Genomic DNA, 22,402 nt, shown 5'->3' with positions numbered 1-22,402 from the left:
AGGCTTGCATTATACCCTAATTCAAAGAATTAATAAGTAATTTATTTAAAGTGGATGATTTTTAAAAAAACAAAACAAAAAAAAACCCCAACATAATTGTTCTCAGTGGTTATGGCTCCAATTTATTTCATTTCATATTTACACCATGTAGCACCCAATTCACACTGCAAAGAGAGAAAGTACAGTCTGGCCCAAATTTTCAAATATGCTTATCACCCAGTGGACCAAAATCTTTTAATTATCTGTCTGTGTATTTGAGAACATCCTGTGTTTGAAACGGAAGGTTTCTTAAGTAGTGTGATTTCTTGCTCGGTTTCCCTCTCTGAATTTTTTTGCTTTGTGTCACATTTTGAGAATATTTCTCCGCTGTGATTTTGGGAGGACGCTGCTAGAAAGCATCAAGCCTTGTTTTCCTCCACCCTGGTTCAAACATGCGAGTGCTGCTTAGGTTTAATACTGATCCATGCAGAAATATCAGTCCCTGGGAGTTCAGACACACACTGTATAAAGGTTAATGGTTAACACCACCAGAAAGTTTATAGCTGAACTTCTGGTGGATCTGATCAACGGTCTGTCTTTAATCAAATGCCACAGAGGAAGAAGAGGAAGGAGGAAGGAAAATGTAGGTGCACGAGTTGTCTCTTCTCAATGAGACCTCTCTGGTTTACCTCTTCCAGCTTTGACCAAACGGAACTCAAAAGTAAGCGAGGGGGTCAAACTTGCAAGGAAGTGAAAAGCAAATGGGGGTGAAGAAGAAGGGAGTAAATAACTTGGAGCTATCGGCTGTGATGCCAGAGGTGGCATGCAGCTTCTGGCCACTAACAGATGTGGACAGGTGAACCTTTACACCAAATCAATCATCATATTTATTCTAATTGTATCGTAATAGTCCCCCAGGAGCTCAGTTCAAATGAGCTTGACATTATTAAAATTTTAATGCCCAGTTTTCATAGCTGAATGAATATTTAAAGGGTATGTCCCAGGCTTAAGTTATGATGATGAAGAAATTAATGGAATGTCTTGTTTAATGCTTTGGTACATGTTGATGCAAAAAAAAAAAAAAAGAAAAAAAGAAAAAAGTGGATGTTCAGGGCGGAAAAGAAAGAAAGGCAATGTTTAGGCATCATTAGAGGAAGAAAGCATTAGTGATTCATTAGTATCAGACCTCACTCTTGTTGGATAGCTCTCAGCAGAGAGGAAATATTTATCATTCAGGAGGGGGAAAATGAGTGTTTGGTCAGGGACCACAGGAGAAATAGCTCCACATGAATGACAGATCAGAAACGAATCCCTGGGAGTCCCCAGCCACATCCCTACATGATGGAATGAGACTGCTAGCCTTTGTTGTGTGGAACAGACCCAGAAAATCACCCTTGTTACCCAACCAGGGTGTTTGTTTATTGTAAGTACCCAGATTAACTTTGAAGGATGGCATAATTAATCAGCAATACTCATCAGTCTGGCAATTACGTTACAGATAATTGTCAAAACATAGGACCAGATGATACCCGTTACGCATAGATGAGGGTGAGGGACAGCTCCTATTGCATTGGAGGGCCTGATTCTGTATAAGAAGAAGCTAGTATAGGGGATTGCATTGACTCTGAGAATCTCAAATCTGGAAAGATTGGGGATTTTTTTAAACCTTCCATGCTTTCCCCAACTCAGAAAATGTTTGAGAAGCTAAGGATTTTTGTTTTCACCTCTTTCTGAAAGCTATGGTAATACTTGCAAGATTCCTGCTTGTGCTCATTATTTTGCTGTAAGGAACAGAAGACTAACTTGCACTGCTGGCTGGGCTTAAAATCCCCCCACTATGCTTTTCCTAGATGTGAAAGAGGACTGAAGAAAAAGTTAATGCTCTAAGGCCTTTCACAAAAGATTTTCTTTAAAGGGGCACTGTCAATATTAAGATAATCTTACTCTTGCTCTGAGTCTTTTCTTGTTTTGTTTTGGTTTTGGTTTGTTCAGGTTTTTTTTATTATTATACATTATTTTCACTTTGCCAGCTCCTTCTGGAACTGCAGCCTTCTTCCGGTACACAGCTAAGGGTTTTATCTTTAGGCAAGGTTTTCACACATCTAATTTGAGGTGTTATTTCAAATCAGTTTAGAGAAACCATTGTAGAAGGTAGCATGGCTGCTGGGCTTTTTTCTGCTCAAATGGGACTTATTTCTGGTTATCTTAAAATAATTATGCTGTGTTTGTTCATTAATAGAAGTGAAAGAAGAGCACAACCATACCACGTGTATAATGATAGGGATATGACTTCAGAAGGAAGCCCTTAAGATTCAGAAATGCCACAATGTCCTACTTGGAATAGGATTAGGTCTGGTCCACCTGGGGTGAGGACTGAGGAATGAACCTTAGTAATGGACCTAGGCAATCTGTTACTGAAGCAGGCTATTCCACAGGTGACTTTGACCCTTGGGAGAAAGGAAATGAGGGTGGGAGGAAGCCAGTGAACACTTCACCCTTGAAAGCAGGACTATTTTTTGGGGGGCGGAAATCACTTTCTGGCTCAGAGTGGATCTAGTCCAGTATCAAGGAAAAACCTGCTTGCAACCTTAACCCTGTGATAGCCAATTCCAGTTCCCGGAGAGGGTATGCTTCAGTTCTAGCCCTGGGGCTATCTGCACATTTATGTCAAAGAGAGAGCCTTTATTTCATGGTTCTGGCAGTGGGTGAAAGCAGCTAGTTAATTTACACTGCTTACTCAGTTGTTTGTTAAATGGCAGTGCTGTGGAAAGCATTTCTCCATGGGTAAAAGGGCTGGCTGTGGTTCTTATCTTTGTGGCCAGGCATACAAATCCACAAGCACAGAAGGTCTAATCTTCTTGGATGGACGGTGGCCAAGCTCCTTTTGCACTCAAAGCACTGAAGTCAATGGAGCTTGGCCTTGCCTAAAGTCTGCAGAATCAAGCCAAGCAGCCATTAGTGGCAAAGGCGGCATTTGGGTCTTACTTCAGAAGAAGTGATAAAGCCTACAGAATGAAGAGCACAGCAGGGAAGCGCCAACAGCCAGAGGTCATGGGCTCAGGATAAGGAAAAGACGAGAACATTTGTTCATCTCTAAGTGAGGGGGTATGGGTTATGTCTATAATGCCTTGAGTAATACATCTGCCTCTCTGGCCCGCTTGCCTGCCCCACTCACATTCATGCTGGAGAAGCCTCTGGCCTCTGTGCAGTGTGCCCAACATGCACAGAACATTGAGTTGCTCCACACAGAGGACATTTCACCTTTCCCTTTATGCACACTTCCTCACCAAGGCAGCTCCTGAGCATACTCCAAAGTGCAGGCAAGGCTAAGCAACCTCAGAGCAGACCAATGCAGACAGCAAATGTGAGACAGTTCACGTACATGGTCTGCAGGATTTCAACTAGGCATAGGTAAACCTACAACCACAAACACCCAAGCTGAGCGCACATTGAAAAACCAATCTGGGACCTTGGCACATACTCACATCACTCATTTCAGTTCTACATTGTCACCTAGATGCAGCTATTCATTAGCCATGCTGGGCAGTTTAAGGCTATCTTGGTTGTGGCTACTTTCATATGTGTGGATTATGGTGTTGCTCTGCCTTGAAAGAGTTTGGGAGCACAATATCTAAGCTAAAAGAGAATGTGGTTTCTTTCTACTAAGTGCATTTAGGGCTGGCTAATAGAAAATGCCAAGGATACAGAAGAACTATTTTAGATAAAGATGGTTTGGGTACATTTTAAAATTGAATGCAAATTATCTTGAAATAAACTCAAGTGGGAAATTAGAAGAGAGGTGAGACTGTAGAATAGCTCATCCCTACTGATATTAGGGAAGAAAGGAGGAAAGGACAGCAAAAGACATACTTAATTTATATTAGAATTTCATGTGTTTATGAACAGAATTTCGCATTGTGATTGTCCATGGTAACCACAAGGAACTGGCTTTAATGAGCAGGGTGCCCCTTGAGAATTTACACTCTGCTGTCAGGACACACAGACAAACAGACCCTTTATATAGCTTACCATCACCAGTGGGCCAGTCCTTGGACTCTACATGCTTGAGTACAGTCAATGTCCAGTAACAATTCAAATATGTAAGGAGTCTGGGATTTAAGACGCATTTCCTAAACTAAAGTCAGCATCCAGCAAGACACCTTCCCAAGAAGAAAGGTCAAGTGCACAAACCAAGCAAGATCCATGAGTGCAAATAAATACCCATCTGGATGGCATGGACAGGGTATCAGTACCTTAGGGCATACAGTGTGTGGCTGCATGGTCTAGCAGGTGAAACACCACTTTTACTGTGTGGCTGCCCAAAGCTTTAAGAGGATCTCCTGCTTTTTCTTTCACACACAGATTTGTATTTGAAAAAGGTATTTATAAGCAGTGCTGTTTCTCTTGGTTTGGAAAATAAGATTTGCTGTTCGAAACATCCTGTGTTTTGTTCCTCCTGTTGACCTCAAACCTGCCACAAGTTGAGCTCTCCCTTTATCCTTCCAAACTTCATTTAAAACCAGAGGCACCATGACGTAGACCGCTACAGGCCCAGCTTCCCCACATACGAACCAAAGTATCTGGTGTACTGGAAAGGTTTTATTTTGCTATTAAAAAATCGTTTCTTCCAACTCAAGCCCAAACAGCTTTGTAGGGAGGAAGTTTTGGATTTGAAACCATAGGCTTCTACACACGAACCTGAACTGAATTTAAGGTTCATCTATACACGCAAGACAAGTGGAGAGATAAATCGATAGTTAGATGGATGGATTATAATGTCTTTTATATGATATATAGAAAATACTCTCAGAGTTCAGGGATGGCCAGCAGCAATCATTCTCGGGGTAGGCACCAGAGCATTGACTGATTCATAAAGGTCAGACACCTCAAGATTTTTTTTTTCATATCTCATACATTCCCATTTCAGGTCTTCTCATCTATTTGTGTACATGCCTATGACACACATCTCATCAGGCAGGAAAAGAGGGTGGTAGGGAAGAATTAAGAGTCCACTACCCAGAAAAGGTTTGGGATAGAGTCATTCCAGATGCAGTGTGTTACTAGTGAATGCTTCCCACAAGGCAAGCAGACGTGATTTTCACCAAATGTCCTAGAATATTTCCTCTATCTGTTCCTTCATTAATCCACCACCGTATCAGTTTGTACTGCCCACACAAATGTATGCTTAATGTGTAATCACATGGCAATTCATACAACCACAACATTTACCTCTATTCCCTTGGAGGCAGGTTTTTGCTCTATGCCTTACAGTTGCAATATGCAGAAGGCTGGTTGTGTAGCAAAATAATGTCAAAGCAGCTTTCCTGATTCTGTAACATTCACAGAAATTTCCCTGAGATGAGGCCTTGACTTTGCTTTTTGGGATGGTTTATTTTTTCCTTCTGAGAGAAGAGGCTGCTTTGGATTCACTCTTATGGCTGTCTAGTTTAGATCACTGTAACTCAATTATGTCGCTCAGAATCAGGTACAGAGTGATTTACTTGAACTTTGCAATTACACACACAATTCAATTGAAGGTGATTTTCTTGGCCTTTCCAACTTTGACACTAATATACTTTGCATTTCCTTAGGGCCTTCAATCACAGAAGGTTTTGCTCAACGTCCTAAAAGTTATGACCCGATCCTACAAACACGTTCCTGCCAGCACTCATATAAATAGCTGTGTTGACTTCAGAAAAAATTGCTATTGTGTGCATGGCAAACCCACAGAAAGCTGGCAGAAGTGTTAAAATGAAATTCCTCTTTAGTGTTTTGGAGGGGAGATTTTAAACAGAAAAAATCTCACACTGAAGAAATAAGTAACTTTTCTGGAAATTTCCTTAGGAAGCAAGTTGTTCTGGGGTGGGATTTTATTCCATGAGGTTACCCAGCATCTGCAAAGATGCAGCAGTGCCCGATAAGCATTTGCTAAGACCTTCTAGGCAGCATCAGCGTCCTATCCTTTCTGATGAGGTCACAGAAGTGTTTCATCATTGATTTATAGGCAACATCTGTGAGAAGTTTGTTATTTGACATTATATCTGTCTACCTAATCCAGACATAGAAATGACTGGATGTTCATTTGTTTGTTTGTTTACTTACTTGCTTGTTTGTTTAACACCAACATTTAGATACATTTTTTTAATCAACCACCTTCAGAGTACTTTTATCTTTATTGCACAGAAAAGAAAGCTGAGAAAAAGGCAGATGTAGTTGTAGTGATACATTCAGACTCATCCAGAAGGCCAACATGGAGCTGGAAACAGGCCTCCCCTAAGGTTAACACCTACTTTTTACACTCTACCAGAGTGGTTCTTTGGAAACTTCAGGAAACATGGGCAACAGAATATCTTTCTTCACAGTTTTTAATACAAAGCTTTAATCACCTCTCCTAATCTGTTCTTACAGAGCGTTCAAACTTCTTAAGCCCTCTAATGAGAGGTAGAAAGACTATTATGAGATAGATGATCCATGTGGTTGTCTTCCATGGCCTTATAGATCATGCAAGCTCTAGAATAGCTTTTTTCTTCTGAAGTGACTTCTTCCTTAAGCTTCCTTAAGCATAACCAACAGATTACCTTCAACATGGCTCTCTTCTGCCTCGGACATCATCTTCCTAACCATTAACAGCATTTCATTGATCTTCATCAGTCTCACCCTCACTTTTTCTTCCTTTCTCAGATCATATTTGAAGCTATTCAGGATGTCTCTATCGTTTTTATGTTTTTTCCTTTCTTCTTCTATTTATTTCTGCGTTTGTCCATTCTCAAGCTTGGTAGAGCCTTGGTCCTGGTGAGTAAAACAAGAAAAGAAGGTGTAGTAGGAACACTGAGAGCAAGAAAGATGGAGACAATGAGGAATCAGCTGTCTCTGCTTCCTACTCTTCTTTCCCAGGTGATCCTTCTACCTGCTCTAAATTAATATCAAAGCCAGAGGGAGCAGAAAAAGGTTGCTGGGGGAGAAAATGACAACCTTAGGAAAAGAAAAATCATGATGCAGAAAAGCGTCTGTCCCCTGTCTAATTCCTGCAGTGGCCTGTAGCTGATGGTGCTGAGAAAAATACAGTGGCAAGCTCTGACATTTCATTTCTGTAGAGAATTGAAAAAGGGCTTGCTGTAATTCATTGCTTCTTGTAACTCAAACCCTTTTTGACAGGAGTACCTGTGCTGTCTTTTAACAGTGGCACCACGGTGGCTGTAATTGGACATGAAAAATGATGTCGTGTTTCTACTTGCAGGGAGGATTGGGGTGGAGGTAGGTGGGGCAAGTGGCAAGTTGGTGTGAGATGATGACATCTGGCATTGTTTGAATGGGTTGGTTTCAGGCAAAAGGAAGGAAAAGCCAAAATGAAGGGTATGAAGTGTAGCAAGTACACTCATCTTGTCCCACGTGTGCAAAGGTCACAAAGTAAGGGTGGTTTTAAGCAGGGAAGAATGTACAAAGGATCAAAGAAAAATGAGAACCTGATGTCCTAACTCCTCCAAGAGCCAAAGTGCTTATGGCATTTGTGGCAACCGCTTTTCCTGTTATGGGGCCAATTCACAGCTGTAGTGGTACACACTGCCCATAGTTCCAATACAGACAGGGAATATTAGACACCATCTTTGCCTGAGGCAACACTGGGAACACAGCTGTGAGTAAAACTCTTGTTTGCCATTCACTTGCCACTCCTTTAAAAATTAGGTCTTTCATAAGTAATCAGAAACCCAGTTTCTTTATTTTTTTTGTTTTTTGACTAAATCACTTTGTGCTTCTGTGCTTCCATGGTCTTCAGCACACCTTTGTTATGGCACCACTGTTGAGTGAGGCACTTCAGAGTAAATTTGTGGCCAGTTTGGATTCTGAATCGTGAATGGGGATAAATATGTTGTCCTGATTTACAATGGGTTTATGACTATTAAGCACTCTGGTACCGCAGTATCAGAAATCTTCGTAGTATATGTAGAGAATAAAAATTTTTTAGTCAGGTTTTAGATAATAAGAGGGAGGAGATAAACTCTTTCTGGCTTAGCCAATGGTAAATCAGTATACTTTTCTCAATGTGGCAGCCAAACAGGGATAATATAGAATAAGGAATCATAATCATATTTCAAAGGAGAGCCCAAAGACCACCTGTGGGCAGAGGAAAGAATGACTATTGCAACGGACAGGGGTGTAGCACATCCTAGAGAAGAGCCTAACAGAGTACATCCAGTCCGTCTACCAGTTCAAATGCTGGATCAGCCTATCTAGGTCTTTCCTCATGTTGCCAAATCTCTTTTGAAGACTTCTAGTGACAGGGATGAGTCTGTAGTTCCTATGATCTCATGCAGATACCCATGGTATTAATCCTATTTGATGACTGGAAAAATCTTACTCCTCCTTTCACAATCTCAGAGTTTACCAAGACAGGACAGGTACTAAGCCCATGACAATTCCCAGCAGTAAGCCTGAACCCCTAAATTCCCTTCTCCCTAAAAAGGCATTTCCCCAGACTGGGGAAGGTACATCATTCTGCCATTTTATTTTCCCACTTAGCCTTTTTCTGCTCCCTGTGACATCTCGTTGCTCCCAGAACTTCTGTGTTTAAAAAATAAATAAATAAAATATTGTTCCATAGATGAAGAGAGGAAACTTAATTATTTTCCTCTCGGTGTTTCTTCCTATAATTGGTGTCTTTCATTTCAAGATGATCTCAATTTGTATTATGGGCTCCGTGCAGGCAGCACTTTCTCTTTGGTCTATAAAGAAATTGTCAAGTGTATAAATCATAGTGTACATTAAATTACACAGGCCTTTTACTTATTAATTTCCCCAGGTTTTTCTTCCTCTATTAGATGCTCAATCCCTCTCTCTTTTTTTAACTTTTCCTGGGAGTCATCTACTTTTTCTCATTTCCCAATCTCAGATAAAAAGACAAAAGAAACCCTAAAAGACACCCAAACAAATGTTTTGCTAATGGGTCTGATGATTTTCTCTGCCTTTTGCAAACTGACCACATGCGACTCTACATGTAGGAAGTTCTCTGTCTTAATAGTTAATAGACCCAGTTTTAATAAAGACTGGGTCTAAAGCTTACTGAAATCCAGTGTGGATTTTCATGGCCTTTAGCAAGCTTCCAATCCGTATGTACATTGGTAGATTTATGGAGTGTTCTGCATTGCAAAGCTGTACCCATTTTGGATTCCAGACATTGCCTGTCAGGGCTGTATGCTGCATACCTCCTATAAATTCCTGGCTACAGTGAGTATTTCTGTTAGTGACTGCTTAGGTTTAGAGTTTGGGTTGTCTTGGAGTGGGTACCAGGGACCTCTGCCCACCCTTCTCTGGCCAGTGGAGTTAGATTAGCCATTTTGTCCACCATAGGCATCCATGATATACAGTGTGTGTGCAGCTGCAAAAGCAAACTGGTATCAAGTCAATCCTTGGTAAATAAATGGCATTAATACCAACCTGCTGCAAATGCAAATCAAATGCAGTGATTGAGTAGCTGGCAGAAGTTAAAGCACAGTAACTGGGTAGTTTGGCTACATTATCCTGCATATGAGAACCAAGATGGGGTTTATGTCACCTAACTCTAACTGCATAGACTACCTTTATGTCCAGTGGAGAAAAACAGCCATTACAGAAGACCACTCATCCTTGTCATCTCAGACACCAAGCTTAAAAGTGCCTTAAAATTACACTTTTTAGACATTTGGACATGACATAAATTACCCTCTTCACCTGCATGATGTCGGATCTTTAAATGCCTGTAAAAGCTAGCTGCTCCCATGTGGTTACAGGAGCCCTGTGTCAGGATGTCCATCCTGCTGCCTTTAAGTATATCGCCTCTGGTCCTGATAATGTATTGTAATAAGTGTGTGAGCGACAGGTCTTTACAGTCATGGAAGCAGTGGCTGATACAAGGTTTACCCAGTACCAGATTCTTTGTTGATTTTAACACTTCAGCTGTCTGGAGTTTGTTGGATGATACAGGCATACAGGGGAGCAGAATTGCTCAGTATCATCTGGAACCATTGATCCTTCTCTCCCAAGTGTGAGTCTAACTGTAGTCAGTTTATGGTTAAGTACATTTTCTCCTTGAGACAGCAATGCAGCAAGATCTATTAGGTTCTCAATCGTCTTAACCTACTTGTCAGCCAGCCTGATAACGTTTCTTGCTAAATACATGTGCAGAGCAATTAGAATAAATCTAAACTATTATTAACTACTTGCTACCCACAAAAGGTACTGGGGATAGCAACAAATAAGGGAGTGATGGTACCACCTGAAGGTGCTCTGTGATGCTTATCAGCCAGTCTGTGGTCTGACATCATTGGGAAGCAATATGTTGGGAGACTCCCAGAGCCTTCTGACTTCCTGCTCCTTGTGATGCCTGTTTGCACTTTCTTTGGCTGCTAAATCTAAGTGATAACTTCATGCCACTCATAGGTGGTTGCACACAGAAAGTTGTATAGTCTGTAACACAGTGTATGGATTGCTCTAAGTGACATATAGGAAGAAGGAGGGAAGACTTGCAGATGAAAATCTCAGCTGGTTCTGATCCAGTCTGCATCTCCAGTTACTAACAGGAGAGGTATATCCTGACCCTTGTTCGTCAGATACCCGCATCATGTTAGGCACTACCAGTGAAGAAGACTGTGGACATCTGTTGCCCTCTCTCCTGGGAGTGAGCAACTCTGGGGAAAATTATGGTTTCCAATGCTTTTGTTGAGCGAGACAGAGATAAGTTAAAGAACAGAAATCCTATTCACATCACAATGGCAAGGCTTTTGTTCTTGTTTATGTCCTGATGTAAGAAAGGAAAAAGATTTTTGACAAAACATCAGAAGTTTTGACTCATATCTTACCCTCTCCAGGTTAAAAAAATATCTCAATAACTAGCACTCCTGCAGTATATGTACAAATCAGATCCAAATCCCATTTACCAAGTATGAAACTTGGTAACTTTGGGACCAGTATTATTTAATATATAATTATATTAATATATTCATCAATGATTTAGATGAGGGAATTGAGTGTACTATCAGCAAGTTTGCTGATGACACTAAGCTGGGAGGAGTGGCTGACACGCCAGAAGGCTGTGCTGCCATCCAGCGAGACCTGGACAGGCTGGAGAGTTGGGCAGGGAATAACGGGATGAAATATAACAAGGGAAAGTGTAGAGTCCTGCATCTGGGCAGGAACAACCCCAGGTTCCGGTATAGGTTGGGAAACGACCTGCTAGAGAGCAGTGTAGGGGAGAGGGACCTGGGGGTCCTAGTGGACGACAGGATGACCATGAGCCAACACTGTGCCCTTGTGGCTAAGAAGGCCAATGGCATCCTGGGATGTATTAGAAGGGCGGTGGTTAGTAGGTCGAGAGAGGTCCTCCTTCCCCTCTACTCTGCCCTGGTGAGACCCCATCTGGAATATTGTGTCCAGTTCTGGGCCCCTCAGTTCAAGAAGGACAGGGAGCTGCTGGAGAGAGTCCAGCGCAGGGCAACCAAGATGATTAAGGGAGTGGAGCATCTCCCTTATGAGGAAAGACTGAGGGAGCTGGGTCTTTATAGTTTAGAGAAGAGGAGACTGAGGGGTGACCTTATAAGTGTCTATAAATATATAAAGGGGGAGTGTCACGAGGATGGAGCCAGGCTCTACTCAGTGGCAAACAATGATAGGACAAGGGGTAATGGGTGCAAACTGGAACACAAGAGGTTCCACTTAAACTTGAGAAGGAACTTCTTCTCAGTGAGGGTGACGGAACACTGGAACAGGCTGCCCAGGGAGGTTGTGGAGTCTCCTTCCCTGGAGACATTCAAAGCCCGCCTGGACACATTCCTGTGTAACGTTATCTAGGTGTTCCTGCTCTGGCAGGGGGATTGGACTAGATGATCTTTTGAGGTCCCTTCCAATCTCCAGCATACTGTGATACTGTGATACTGTGTGAAACGGAGTCTGCTGTGTTACAGGTGACTATCCTAATGAGCTAACAGTGGAGGTGGAATTCACTTTTCCATTTTCTTTTCATCATGCCAATCTCAAGAAATATTTGCAATTAACGTTTCACTGGTTCCAACGCCTGGACAAAGCATTTCTGTTCTGATACAGAAATATTTCCAGAGGAAACTATTAGAAATTTAAAAATTTATGTTTAAAATTTCATGACCTGTGTGAAATGACTCAGATCTCTCTCCCAGCATGATTCAACAGAGCCCCTGTCATGTAAATGGGGTGACACTGATTTATTTCAGACCATGAAGCAGCCTGCACTCTGTGGTTACTCCCTTGCTTACTGTTTTTTTTCCCCGTCATGGTGCAAATTCTGTTACTAAGTATGATGCATGGTTGAAAAATACAAAACAAAGCAACCCTCAGTATATGAATGCTTGATTCCACCATTAATTATGTGTCTCTCTTTGCTTTTTCTTACAGATGAACAGACCGATCCAGGTGAAACCAGCAGACAGCGAAAGCCGAGGAGGTAGTTGACTGCATTGCTTTCAGCCGTTGTGCTAAGTATAATTGTTGTCTCTGGCTTCTCTCAGGCAATGTGCTGATCAATTAGTAACGTAATCACTGCCAAAGAAATTCCCTTTGCAGCTAAGATTCTCTTTATTAAATCTCTTTTACTTCGTCTCACTTTCCTCATATTCAATTATTATTTGATTTTAAAAGGCAGGCAGGTGCCAGCAATTGCCTGGGAAACAAATATCTGCCTAGTTAAGAAGTGAAGCATCAGGCCCTGATTTAACAGTTTAACAGTGGTACGGCAATGTGGGTTTTTCTGACCCATGTTGGACTGAGCTGCAGAAGTGTTTAATTTTGTTAGGATGAAGCAGATGTGTTTTCTCTGATCGTGTTGTTTCTGCTTGGGGTGAAGCATCTCTGCTTTTGGAAAAAGCAAATTCTGAGGTAACAGTTTTCTGCACCTGTATCAGCTTATCTGGATAAACCTGTTGTGGAAACTGAAGACTTCTCTCATTCCCAGGGAGTTATTCAGGATTTGCACAGGTGTAGCTGAAATCAGGAGCTGGTCTTTTGCTTTTCCATCCTGCACAGTGGATTTGGAAGGCTTTGCTAAGCGACTGTTCAATAGATCACCAGAGATAAGGTGTTTCCTGTAAAAGGTTTTCTACCAGAACTGATGTAGTGATACTTCACCGCACTCTTCTAATAGAGGCCTGTTTGTCAGATCAAAAACAGAGCTCACTGAAAAAGTGTGAGATGGCCTGTTATTCTGGATAAATTACTATTCTTGTCTTTTTTTCTTGTATCTGCACATTTATATATGCTTGTATATATATATATACATATACACGCACATATATAATGGTGCGGTGTTTCCTTCCTCTCTATCCCTATCTTTTTGGGAAAAAATAGAGAGACTTTTGCCCATATATGCAGTAAAAACATGAGTGTTTATGTATCTTGTAAACGTGGGAGTAGATTTTGTCATCTAGTAATGAGGTGGCTCTTAGATGTGTGAAAACTCTTTAATTTCCACCACAGACGTAAACTCTCCCTCATTTATAGGACAACTGTCTTCATGCTGGCATTAGTGGAAATCTCCAGCAACAGCTACTTAAAAGGAGTAAAATGCCTCACACACAAAAGGCACTGAAATTATGTTCTTTTTTCAGTTGAAGGCTTTGGATTCCAGAGGCTCTGACTGCGTCAATGTGAGGCTGAAACTCTCCAGTGACTCAAGTCATTGGAAGACTTTGTATGTTAGATTGTAGTTAAAGGGCTGATGTTATGGAGTGGTGAAACCAGCAGGATGACACAGACTCTGTGAGGAAGGGCTGTGGTGCTGTGCAATTGCAGAGCAGGAGAAGAGCTGAGTGCTGGAGAATCGCCAGAAAGCTCAAGGATAAATATTGCACTTTTAGTGTTTCCGTAAAGTAAATTCAAGGGAATTTGGCCAACAGTGGGCAGAAAGTATTTGATGGGCTCTGCAATGTCAAGTTCTGCTATCAAGGGCCGTGGCGCATGTCTAAGTTGCAGCAAACGCATCTCACATCGTGCAGCGTCGTTGGTGGTTTTTAACAGAAGCAGGTCAATTTACCCCCTTTCTCTTCCTGTCTGACGGTCTGGCTCCGTGTCTGAGTAGGAGTGGGTAAGCCATGAGGAGTTGTCAATGCCAGTCTCCTAGGGGAAAAGGGAAAGGCTCAGCTGCCTGGGTAAATGAGGGGACATTATGCACATTCCAGTGAAGCTCGTGCCGACAGGGAGAGTGAAGGGAGGGCCTTTTGTCTATTTAATTAGACATACCAAAAAATAATAATTAGGCTAGCCAATTTACTCAGTGCGCCTACAGGGTATATAGCTCCCAATCGCTCTTTTTGAAAAAAAAAATGCAAATCACTAATAGAGAACACATGCCTGGCTTTCTGGAAAGGGTTTTCAACCTCTTTTGCTAAGAGCAGCTGCTTTCAGGAGGGGTGGTTTGAACTGCAAAGGGCTCCGGTGGTGGTTTGATTCCACAGCATCCATCACACCAGCAGTCCCTTTGCCATTGTATTTTAGTTAATTATCTCCACAACACAAAGAACAGTCATCTTTCCTCATCCCATATTGCACCTACCGGTGGTGATCACAATGCAGCAGTCAAGCAGGTGCACTCATCATTGACGTGAAAGGCACGTTGTCCTAATTCCCCAATGACTAGATCCTTCTGGGCTGGGGATGTTTTGGGATGGCATGACTCAAGGGCAACTGTGGGAGAAAAGAACAATTGGCACCCAAGGGAGGCATTGTATGAAAACTTACGTTCTTCGTGAGCCCACTGGTAAAAGCAGGCACGGCAAACAGAATGCTAAAAAGGAGGCTGTGTATCTTAGGAACACATCAAAAGACTTCATTAGGGCTGCAAGATAAAGGTCAGCTTCAGCAACAAAGAAACTTAAGTTGTAGCTTATTATACCCCATCCGTATATTAGGATGGGATGTGAGGGAAGAGTGAGGCTTGGAAAATGAAGCAGTTCTTCCGCACAGCACAAGAATACCTGAATACACCCTGAATACACCCTGAATACACCCAGGATACTATCTTCTGGCTTATGGGTAATTTTGGTGTGAGGTTAAGGTATTAAAGAAAGAATGCAGTGAATGCAGCCTTTTTTCAATCTGTACTTTACAAGGAGGCTTTTACTGGAAATGGTGAGCAATATTCTTGAGGAAGCGAGATTGTGGTTTGTATAGGAGCAAATACCTGCATTTTGCTAAAACACAATTCTTCAAATTTTCCAGCAAGTTCTCCTTTCTTTTTTTTTACTCTCTCCCTCAATAAGATTCCACTCAGCACTTTTTCCTGTTGTTCTGGAGTCTGGATTTTGTTGGTCTTTAACCTTTCATGTGTCTTTATTCTCAGCTGAAGTGAAAATGGGTGTATTAGCATTTAGTGTGTGTGAGCGAGAATTTAGACTATCAGGTTTGGGGAAGAATTCAAAATGTTGCTTGGCACAATCACACTCAACCCAACAAAATGGAAATGCTGAGTGCCCCTTATTAGTTGTGCTGGTTTTATTATTTTGTTTGTTAATCCCCATATTGGGCTAAGAACAAGACAAAACATGCAGTCCTTTTCAATAAAAACTGGCATTATTTACATTTGCCTAATCTCACAGGAACTAGAAATGAATATATCCTCAGTGCATTTCTCTAGGGAAACAGTCTAAATTAATGGGAAAATTTTGCATTTTGTGTTCCTGTTTTGCATGTGTGTGCATAGTCAAGATACAAAATGTTATATAGGGGTATTCCTACTACAAAATGCTTCATGAATCTTCAAATACCCAATCAGAAGGTCAGAGTCCTTTGACATTTTATAGAGACTTTAGCAGTGATGGAATTGATAGAATGTGATAAAAAGGCAACAAATCTGTATTTTGTTCTGAAAAGCCAGAGTGTAACTCTAGCTCTATTCTATCTTAAAAACTCATTGGCCTTTGTTTTGTCCAAATTTTAGCTTGACTATACAGAAGCTACTTTGCTGCAGATTGGGTAGTCCAGTATGGTTTTAGGGTTGTAAGTTATAGCTCCACATTAAATTCTGAACATAATCTCAATTAACCTAAGAACTTTATTATTTGCATTCTGTTTATGATTTTTCTTGGTTCCTGGTCTCATATTCAGCTCTAAAAATAGTCTGAAGATACCAGTGACTTGAAGTTTTGCAAACTTAGGGAGAGATTGCTAGCCTGTTTTGTGGTTTGGGGCAAAGTTTGGAGCCATTTCTTATTTTATCCACAATATCTCCAGCTCTCACTAGACAACTCTCGCTGCAGCTGTCAGGGTTAACCCATGATAAACACAGCCCCGAGGTCCCACTAGGTTGTACAGGGAGAAACATTTTTTAAAAGGAAAGGACTCTCCTGCTGCTCTACTTGCACTCCGTTAGTAATGCTTAGATGCTCCATTGCTCCCACATTCCTCTCAAAGGACAGAACATGGTCCATAAAGGAAGGCATGCAAAGATGCACAGTGTGCTACCTCAGCCCAGTGTTAATATCTCTACCAAGAAACACTTTGTAGTGGGTTTAGGTCCCTCCTGCATTTTATGGAAGAGATGCAGAATGTCCCTAAACTAAAGAATATGATAAAACAAAGTCCAAAGTGGTTTAGAGTTGAAAGGGTGCAGAGATGACGTTGAGAGATTTCCAGGAGGGTCTGCAGTTCATCACACTGCAGCTTTTTCTACATGCCAGACTTCACAAATCTACCAATGCTTCTGCCTGTTTTTGTGCTTTCAGGCAAATTTTGTTGTGTATGTCTGGGGGAAGGCATGTGCAGTGTGTCTTTTTTTGTCTGCTGTTTGGAGGGCGTGATAGCAGCAGCTGGAAAGTTTGGACTTCACATTTCAACTGAGTTGCATCACTTCTCTACCCGTTACTCAATGTGCAGGCTCTGAAATTATCTGCTTGGTTATGGTTTATTCCAGCTTTGGAGTCCAAGCACTTATTTACAGTAAACAGAAAAAAAGTGGTGCCTTGCTCATGCTCTATGATCTTTTGCTTTTTATTCCCTTCCATCAGTTCAGCAATGATGATAGGGCTGGAATGGCCTCTCCTCAATTTCTAAGCCTCATTTTCCTTTGGGACTAAAGTCTTATTTCATCCAGGTAATTTTTAACTTTCACAGCTCTCTGTTACAGCTGGCAGGGTTTACTGTGACAAACACAGCCCATGGTCCCAGTAACTATTTGGCATTTAGCTGCTTTCCATTTAACTGATCAGAACTCTGTGTCTTGTGCAGATGGCCAAAATCTCTCAGGAAGCTTCCTGTCCAGGAACTAACCAGATTCAGGCCTGTTTAGGTGCCACAATTAAACAAGACTAGTTGCCTTCAGCTTAGTTTGGCTTCACACTGGCATAACAATGCCAGATGGAATTATTTCCTTCTTCTTTGGAAATGCCATGCAAAGAGTAGAGTTGCTCAGACCTTCAGACTATGGATGGGTGTGAAGAAGAGAGTAAGGGTATGTAAGGAGATCCTGAACTCAAGAACTCTGGGCAAACGAAGCTCTAGCCCATGCTCCAGGCGTCATATTCTTCTTTCTTTTCCTTTGTGACCACATCTCTCTCCCCCTTCATCTTCCCTTGTTGTTTGAAAGGAGATTTCCAGCTCCACGCCAGATCCTCCTCCTAAGTCTCATATATCTCCTCATCCTGATATTTGCCCCAAACATAATTAATCCACTGTTTTTTTTTTTACAATTCTTGCAGGAAGAATGAAAAATAAATTAAAAAATTATTTAAAATAACCTAAATATCTTTCCTTTATTAATTACATATCCAATATCAAGCAACAGACCGGTGTGAGTTGGGTGCTGAGTTGCAGCATCTCAGTGTGAGGGTAAAGAGACAGAATGATTGTTTAAAAATAATATCTTTTAATAGTCATGAAAAATGCCAACGAGGAGAGGAGTTCATGAGTGAAAGGGAAAAAAAACTAAGATCCAGAACCTAACAAAAAGTTCTTGATAATAAACTGGAAGGCAGCTTTCTTGCCTCAGAGGCTGAGGAAGTGTGAGGAGCAACAAAAGCTTTGTGTTATTGACAGCGTGGGTTCCTGATGAGTGACTGTTGGAATTGCTGTAGTATTGGGAGGGAGAGATGTCAATGCCTCAAAGGGTATTCTCCTCTCTGCCTATCTAGTCATGAGCTGTGCCTGTGACCATGAAGGATGTCTTAGATATCCCACAGTCTTGAGCATCAGTCTGGCCCTTTCTAGCCTATATGTTCTGCTTTTCTTCCCATGTAAACAGGGACATATCAAATCCAGGGCAGAATCAAGAAACTCAGCCAGATTTGGACACCCTTCCTTTCTCTCAGTTCAGATCAGATCTTTGAAAAGAAGGGATGAGCTTTAGACCCCATTGTGTGTGATGGACCCTTCTACAGCAATGCCCAAACCCACTGGGTCCAAAGGGAATCAGTCCACTGGATGTTATTCCAGGTCTGAAAATCTGTTAAAATCAATAGTGTTTTTATTTCAGCTCTAAGACAAACCTGATATAGAAAGAGAATTTAGTACTCACAGAAATCTCCTTCTAGCTCTGTCTTCTTGTGGTCCTGATTACAGACATTAAGAAATTAAAATCTCCTGGTTTATTGTGGAAATTCAGGATTGCATACCCCTACTGACAGCTGACATCCTGTTGTCCTCACAAAGCTGTATTTTCAAGCAGACAGAATGTACCAGCATGAAAATGAATCGGATAATTCAAAGTGGCCTTGGATGACTCCATTTGTGCTCTCCACTGTCTGGTAAAACTTAATTCTGGGGGAGAAAAAAGTCTCCAACAGATCCTTATGTGTAGTGTTTTATATTGGATTACTCTGTTGAAGGCTGATGTTCTCCATTCCTCCCCTGCTGAAAGAATGTAAGTGACATCAAACTTTTATTCACATCTGCCCTTTCTATTGTGGTTGAAATTGATGGAAGTGTGCCTATCAATAGGAACTGGAAAAGATCCACAGGACGTTGCGTTCTAGCATATGTCCTAAGGACAACCTTTTGAAATCAAGTAGTAAAGGGGAAAAAAAACAAACAAACCGCAGATATTTTTCATAAAGCATCTGTAACCTAATAGTTTACTGACAAGAAGGAGGAAAGTATAGAGCAAAGCCTGGGGAAAGGTTGGGGAGCTCATCGCCTTGAGGTTTCAGTATCGGTTCTGTTCTCTGCTACCATGTGATGTTTGATCAGCTACGTAACTTCACTCCCTTTCTGCTTCTCACCCTTCCTGTCTTGCTTACCTGTGTTGTGGTATGCTTTTATATGCTTATTTCTTGCAGCTACTGCCTTTGGCATTCACACATGTCAGGCTGCCAGTGTCATGGGGCTAAGGCTGTCAGTGCCATGGGGTTAAGACATTAGTAAAAGCCTGTAACTGTGCCCAAAATGATGTATACAGGATCAAAAATCAAGTAAGGTGGATGATCGAGGGCTGCCACACTGCAGAGTGATATTTGGAGGTTTTTCAATAACAGGGCAAAAATGGGAAAAGTAAGGGTGGGAAGGGGAGCAGAGGAAACAAAAAATACAATCCTATAACAAAATTCTGTCTTTGTAAATACAGCTCAACCTCCTAGGTGAACTCAGGGACACATTACATTCCTAGTATTTTTTTTAATGTAAAGGTTGCTTGTCAATGGGTTTTTATACAGCATTAATAATACATTTATAGATACTCTCCACAATTAATTGCAAAGCATTTATGGTACTGAACAGTTAGAATGCATTATGATAATCACTCCTCGTGCATTGACTTTATTGTAAAGGTTTTGCTGATCATTATAATTGGCTTGTTATTACACTGGGATATAATAACACCTCTCTGTATAGTAGTTTATAGCACATCAATAGCAAATGCATTCCCTTTATTGGAAGCGATGTGCATTTTATTAGAATATAGCTGAATAAGTGCAATCCATGTAGACAAATGAAGTTTCTAATGAACTGTCTCACAAAAGAGTAGAAATAGCAAGCCATTTATTATGTATTTTTCTATTGACGAACTTGTAGTTATGGTTACATGGGCATTTCTTTTAAAAATGGAAGGCGTGTTTTGCTGTTCTTTCAGAGAAACATTTGGGGGAAAGGGAACATATAGGACATTTTTCTGCCTGATGAATAAATGATAACTGAGGCACATGCCTTACGGATTTCATTTGCTTGTTAAGGTTTTCCAAGATTCTTCCTTGTGTTTGGTCTGACATTCAAAAAGGCTCAAAATGTTCTCACACTGAGTCCAAGCCCAGCTCTTGGAGTGGTGATTCAGCAGCACCCCCTATGCAGTCAGCAATGAGTTAGATATGAGAAGTTTAGTGTTGTTCTTACTCCTGTGTAGATTCTTTTTCTGTATTTTACCAAGTGATACTTCGATGAAAGCACACAAGCAACCCCCGGGCAGGACCTGTAGTGCGTAATGTCCCGTCTCTGTCCCCATGTCAGAATTGTTGCTTATTGCTGTGCCAAGAAGGCAGAGGTATTAGGAGAGGCCTGGTGCAAAATGAGATGTAAGGAGGAATGACAAAGAGAAGAATTAGTACATATACAAGTCTATGGCAACAGCGCTGGTACAGAGCCTACAGTAAAGTGTGGTGAGGAACAGCTGAGTGACCTGGGGGGGTTTAGTCCGGAGAAGAGAAGGCTCAGGGGGGACCTTATTACTCTCTACAACTACCTGAAATGAGATGGCAGTGAGGTGGGGGTCAGCCTCTTCTGCCAAGTAACAAGTGATAGGACAGCTTCAAGCTGCACCAGGGGAGGTTTAGACTGGATATTAGGAGCATTTTCTTCACCAGAATGGTGCTCAGGCATTGGAACAGGCTTCCCAGGGCAGTGGGGGAGTCACCATCCCTGAAAGTGTTCAAAAACTATGTAAATGAGGACCTTAGTGACTTGGTTTAGTGGTGGACTTGGCAGTCCTTGGGGAACTGTTGGACTTGACAGTCTTAAATATTCTTTTCCAACCTGGCTGATTCTATGACTCTGAAAGAAAACTGAGGCATCTGGCAGAAAACTCACTGGTTACAGACCACTTAAAATTGGGATAGAAAGAAGCCTGTTTTATAGTTAACAACAAAAAATGCTAGAAGGTATCTAAAGTTATGCCCCTGCCTCCCATCATTTCTCTAGGTCTTAATTTCAGTCCTTTCAGGCAACTTACAGTTGCATGCATCTGACATCCGCATGTAATTAATGTGTATATTTTTACTCATCTAAGTCCAACTGTAATCAGTGTCATTTGTGTACCTAAGCACTTTTATACCCTGGGTCCAGATAAATAAGTGCTGTTTCCAGATCTGGTACTGTTCATACAATTATACTGTTGCCTGAAGTATTGCCAGGGTGTAAAGTGAGTCCAGCATTTAGCAGCCTGTTTCTTCATGACTGCTGCTTGTTTATTGCATGTTTGCAAAGACCTTTGGCTCTGGAGTAATCCAGGGTCTTTCTGGAAGCTGAGTTTTAGTGTGACATAGGAGCTAAGAAATGTCTGGACTGTAGTCAGTAACCTCAGCAGTTGGGATACAGAGGTTATAACTGAGCAATTTAAAATAAAACTGGCTCAACCTTGCAGTTTAGATGTGGACTGAACTCTCTCTTCTCTGAGTGAGAATTTCAGCAAGAAGGGTTTTGCCCCTTGCCTGCTGACATCCCAGATTATAGTATCACGCTTGCAAGAAGTTTCAAGACTCAGGAGATACTAGAGGTCAAGAAAACTTTTCTCCATGGCATACACAGCATTTTCCAATTTCTGTATAGCGTTTGCAGCATGTATGTGAAATCACTTCGGGAGGCAGAAAATCCCCATGTAAATAATTAAGCTCTCTCAGTATGCTGTATCAAGGGGGCCTTTTAAGAGCGGTGGATTTAGGGATAGAAGAATTTTTAGACAAGGCTTCTATGCCACTGTCCTTAAAATATTATTTTAAGAAGAATTCACTTTAATGCCCTTAATTATTAGGCATGTAGTCTAAGTCAGTCACCTAGGCTTTTCCTATGGACAATGGAGGGAGATAGATGATTCAAACTTGTGATTAATCCCATCCTAAAACAGGTGGGATAGATGGTGGTTGAAAGTTTCACTTCTCTCTCTCCACTGAATCTGGAATGAATCTATGGCAATTAAGTCAGATTTAGATATCTCACTTTAATACACCTGAAGAGAGGTAAGATGAATCGCAATGTTCACCTTTTCATGCCACATTTTTCCATCTGTATCATATGAATGATGGTACTTGACTTTTCTGAAACCCTAGTTAAGATCTATGAATAAAAATTGTTATATAAAAACTATGGATTATAGGAGACGCTGGGGTTTTGTCCTAAAAACAGAAGGTATTTTTCTCCATTAATGTGTTTGTTTCATAATGTCAGAGGAAGAATAGGAGGGGTTGCATCCCAATCAGCCTAAGCAATACAGATAATCTGATCAATTTTAATTCCTCTT

The 22,402-nt window shown here is 41.3% G+C and overlaps 1 protein-coding gene across 21 annotated transcripts in view; it reads left to right on the top strand.

Annotated features, from left to right (window-relative positions):
* The window catches only part of CELF4 (CUGBP Elav-like family member 4), a 749,745-nt gene that overhangs the window by 393,902 nt on the left and 333,441 nt on the right, over nt 1–22,402 (top strand). For all 21 annotated transcript variants that reach the window (XR_009963147.1, XM_062610323.1, XM_062610325.1 and 18 more), the window contains exon 3: nt 12,376–12,424. Coding sequence is in view for 20 of the 21 variants with exons in the window: in XM_062610323.1 (XP_062466307.1) it covers nt 12,376–12,424 (49 nt within the window). In the remaining variant the exon portion in view is untranslated. The remainder of the gene's footprint in view (nt 1–12,375; nt 12,425–22,402) is intronic.

The sequence above is a fragment of the Pezoporus occidentalis genome, unplaced genomic scaffold, assembly GCF_034315485.1.
Source record: "Pezoporus occidentalis ecotype Australia unplaced genomic scaffold, CSIRO_AGI_Poc_V1 ctg146, whole genome shotgun sequence".
In the NCBI taxonomy this organism is placed as follows: domain Eukaryota; kingdom Metazoa; phylum Chordata; class Aves; order Psittaciformes; family Psittacidae; genus Pezoporus; species Pezoporus occidentalis.
This window is presented reverse-complemented; position numbering and strand designations above follow the sequence as displayed.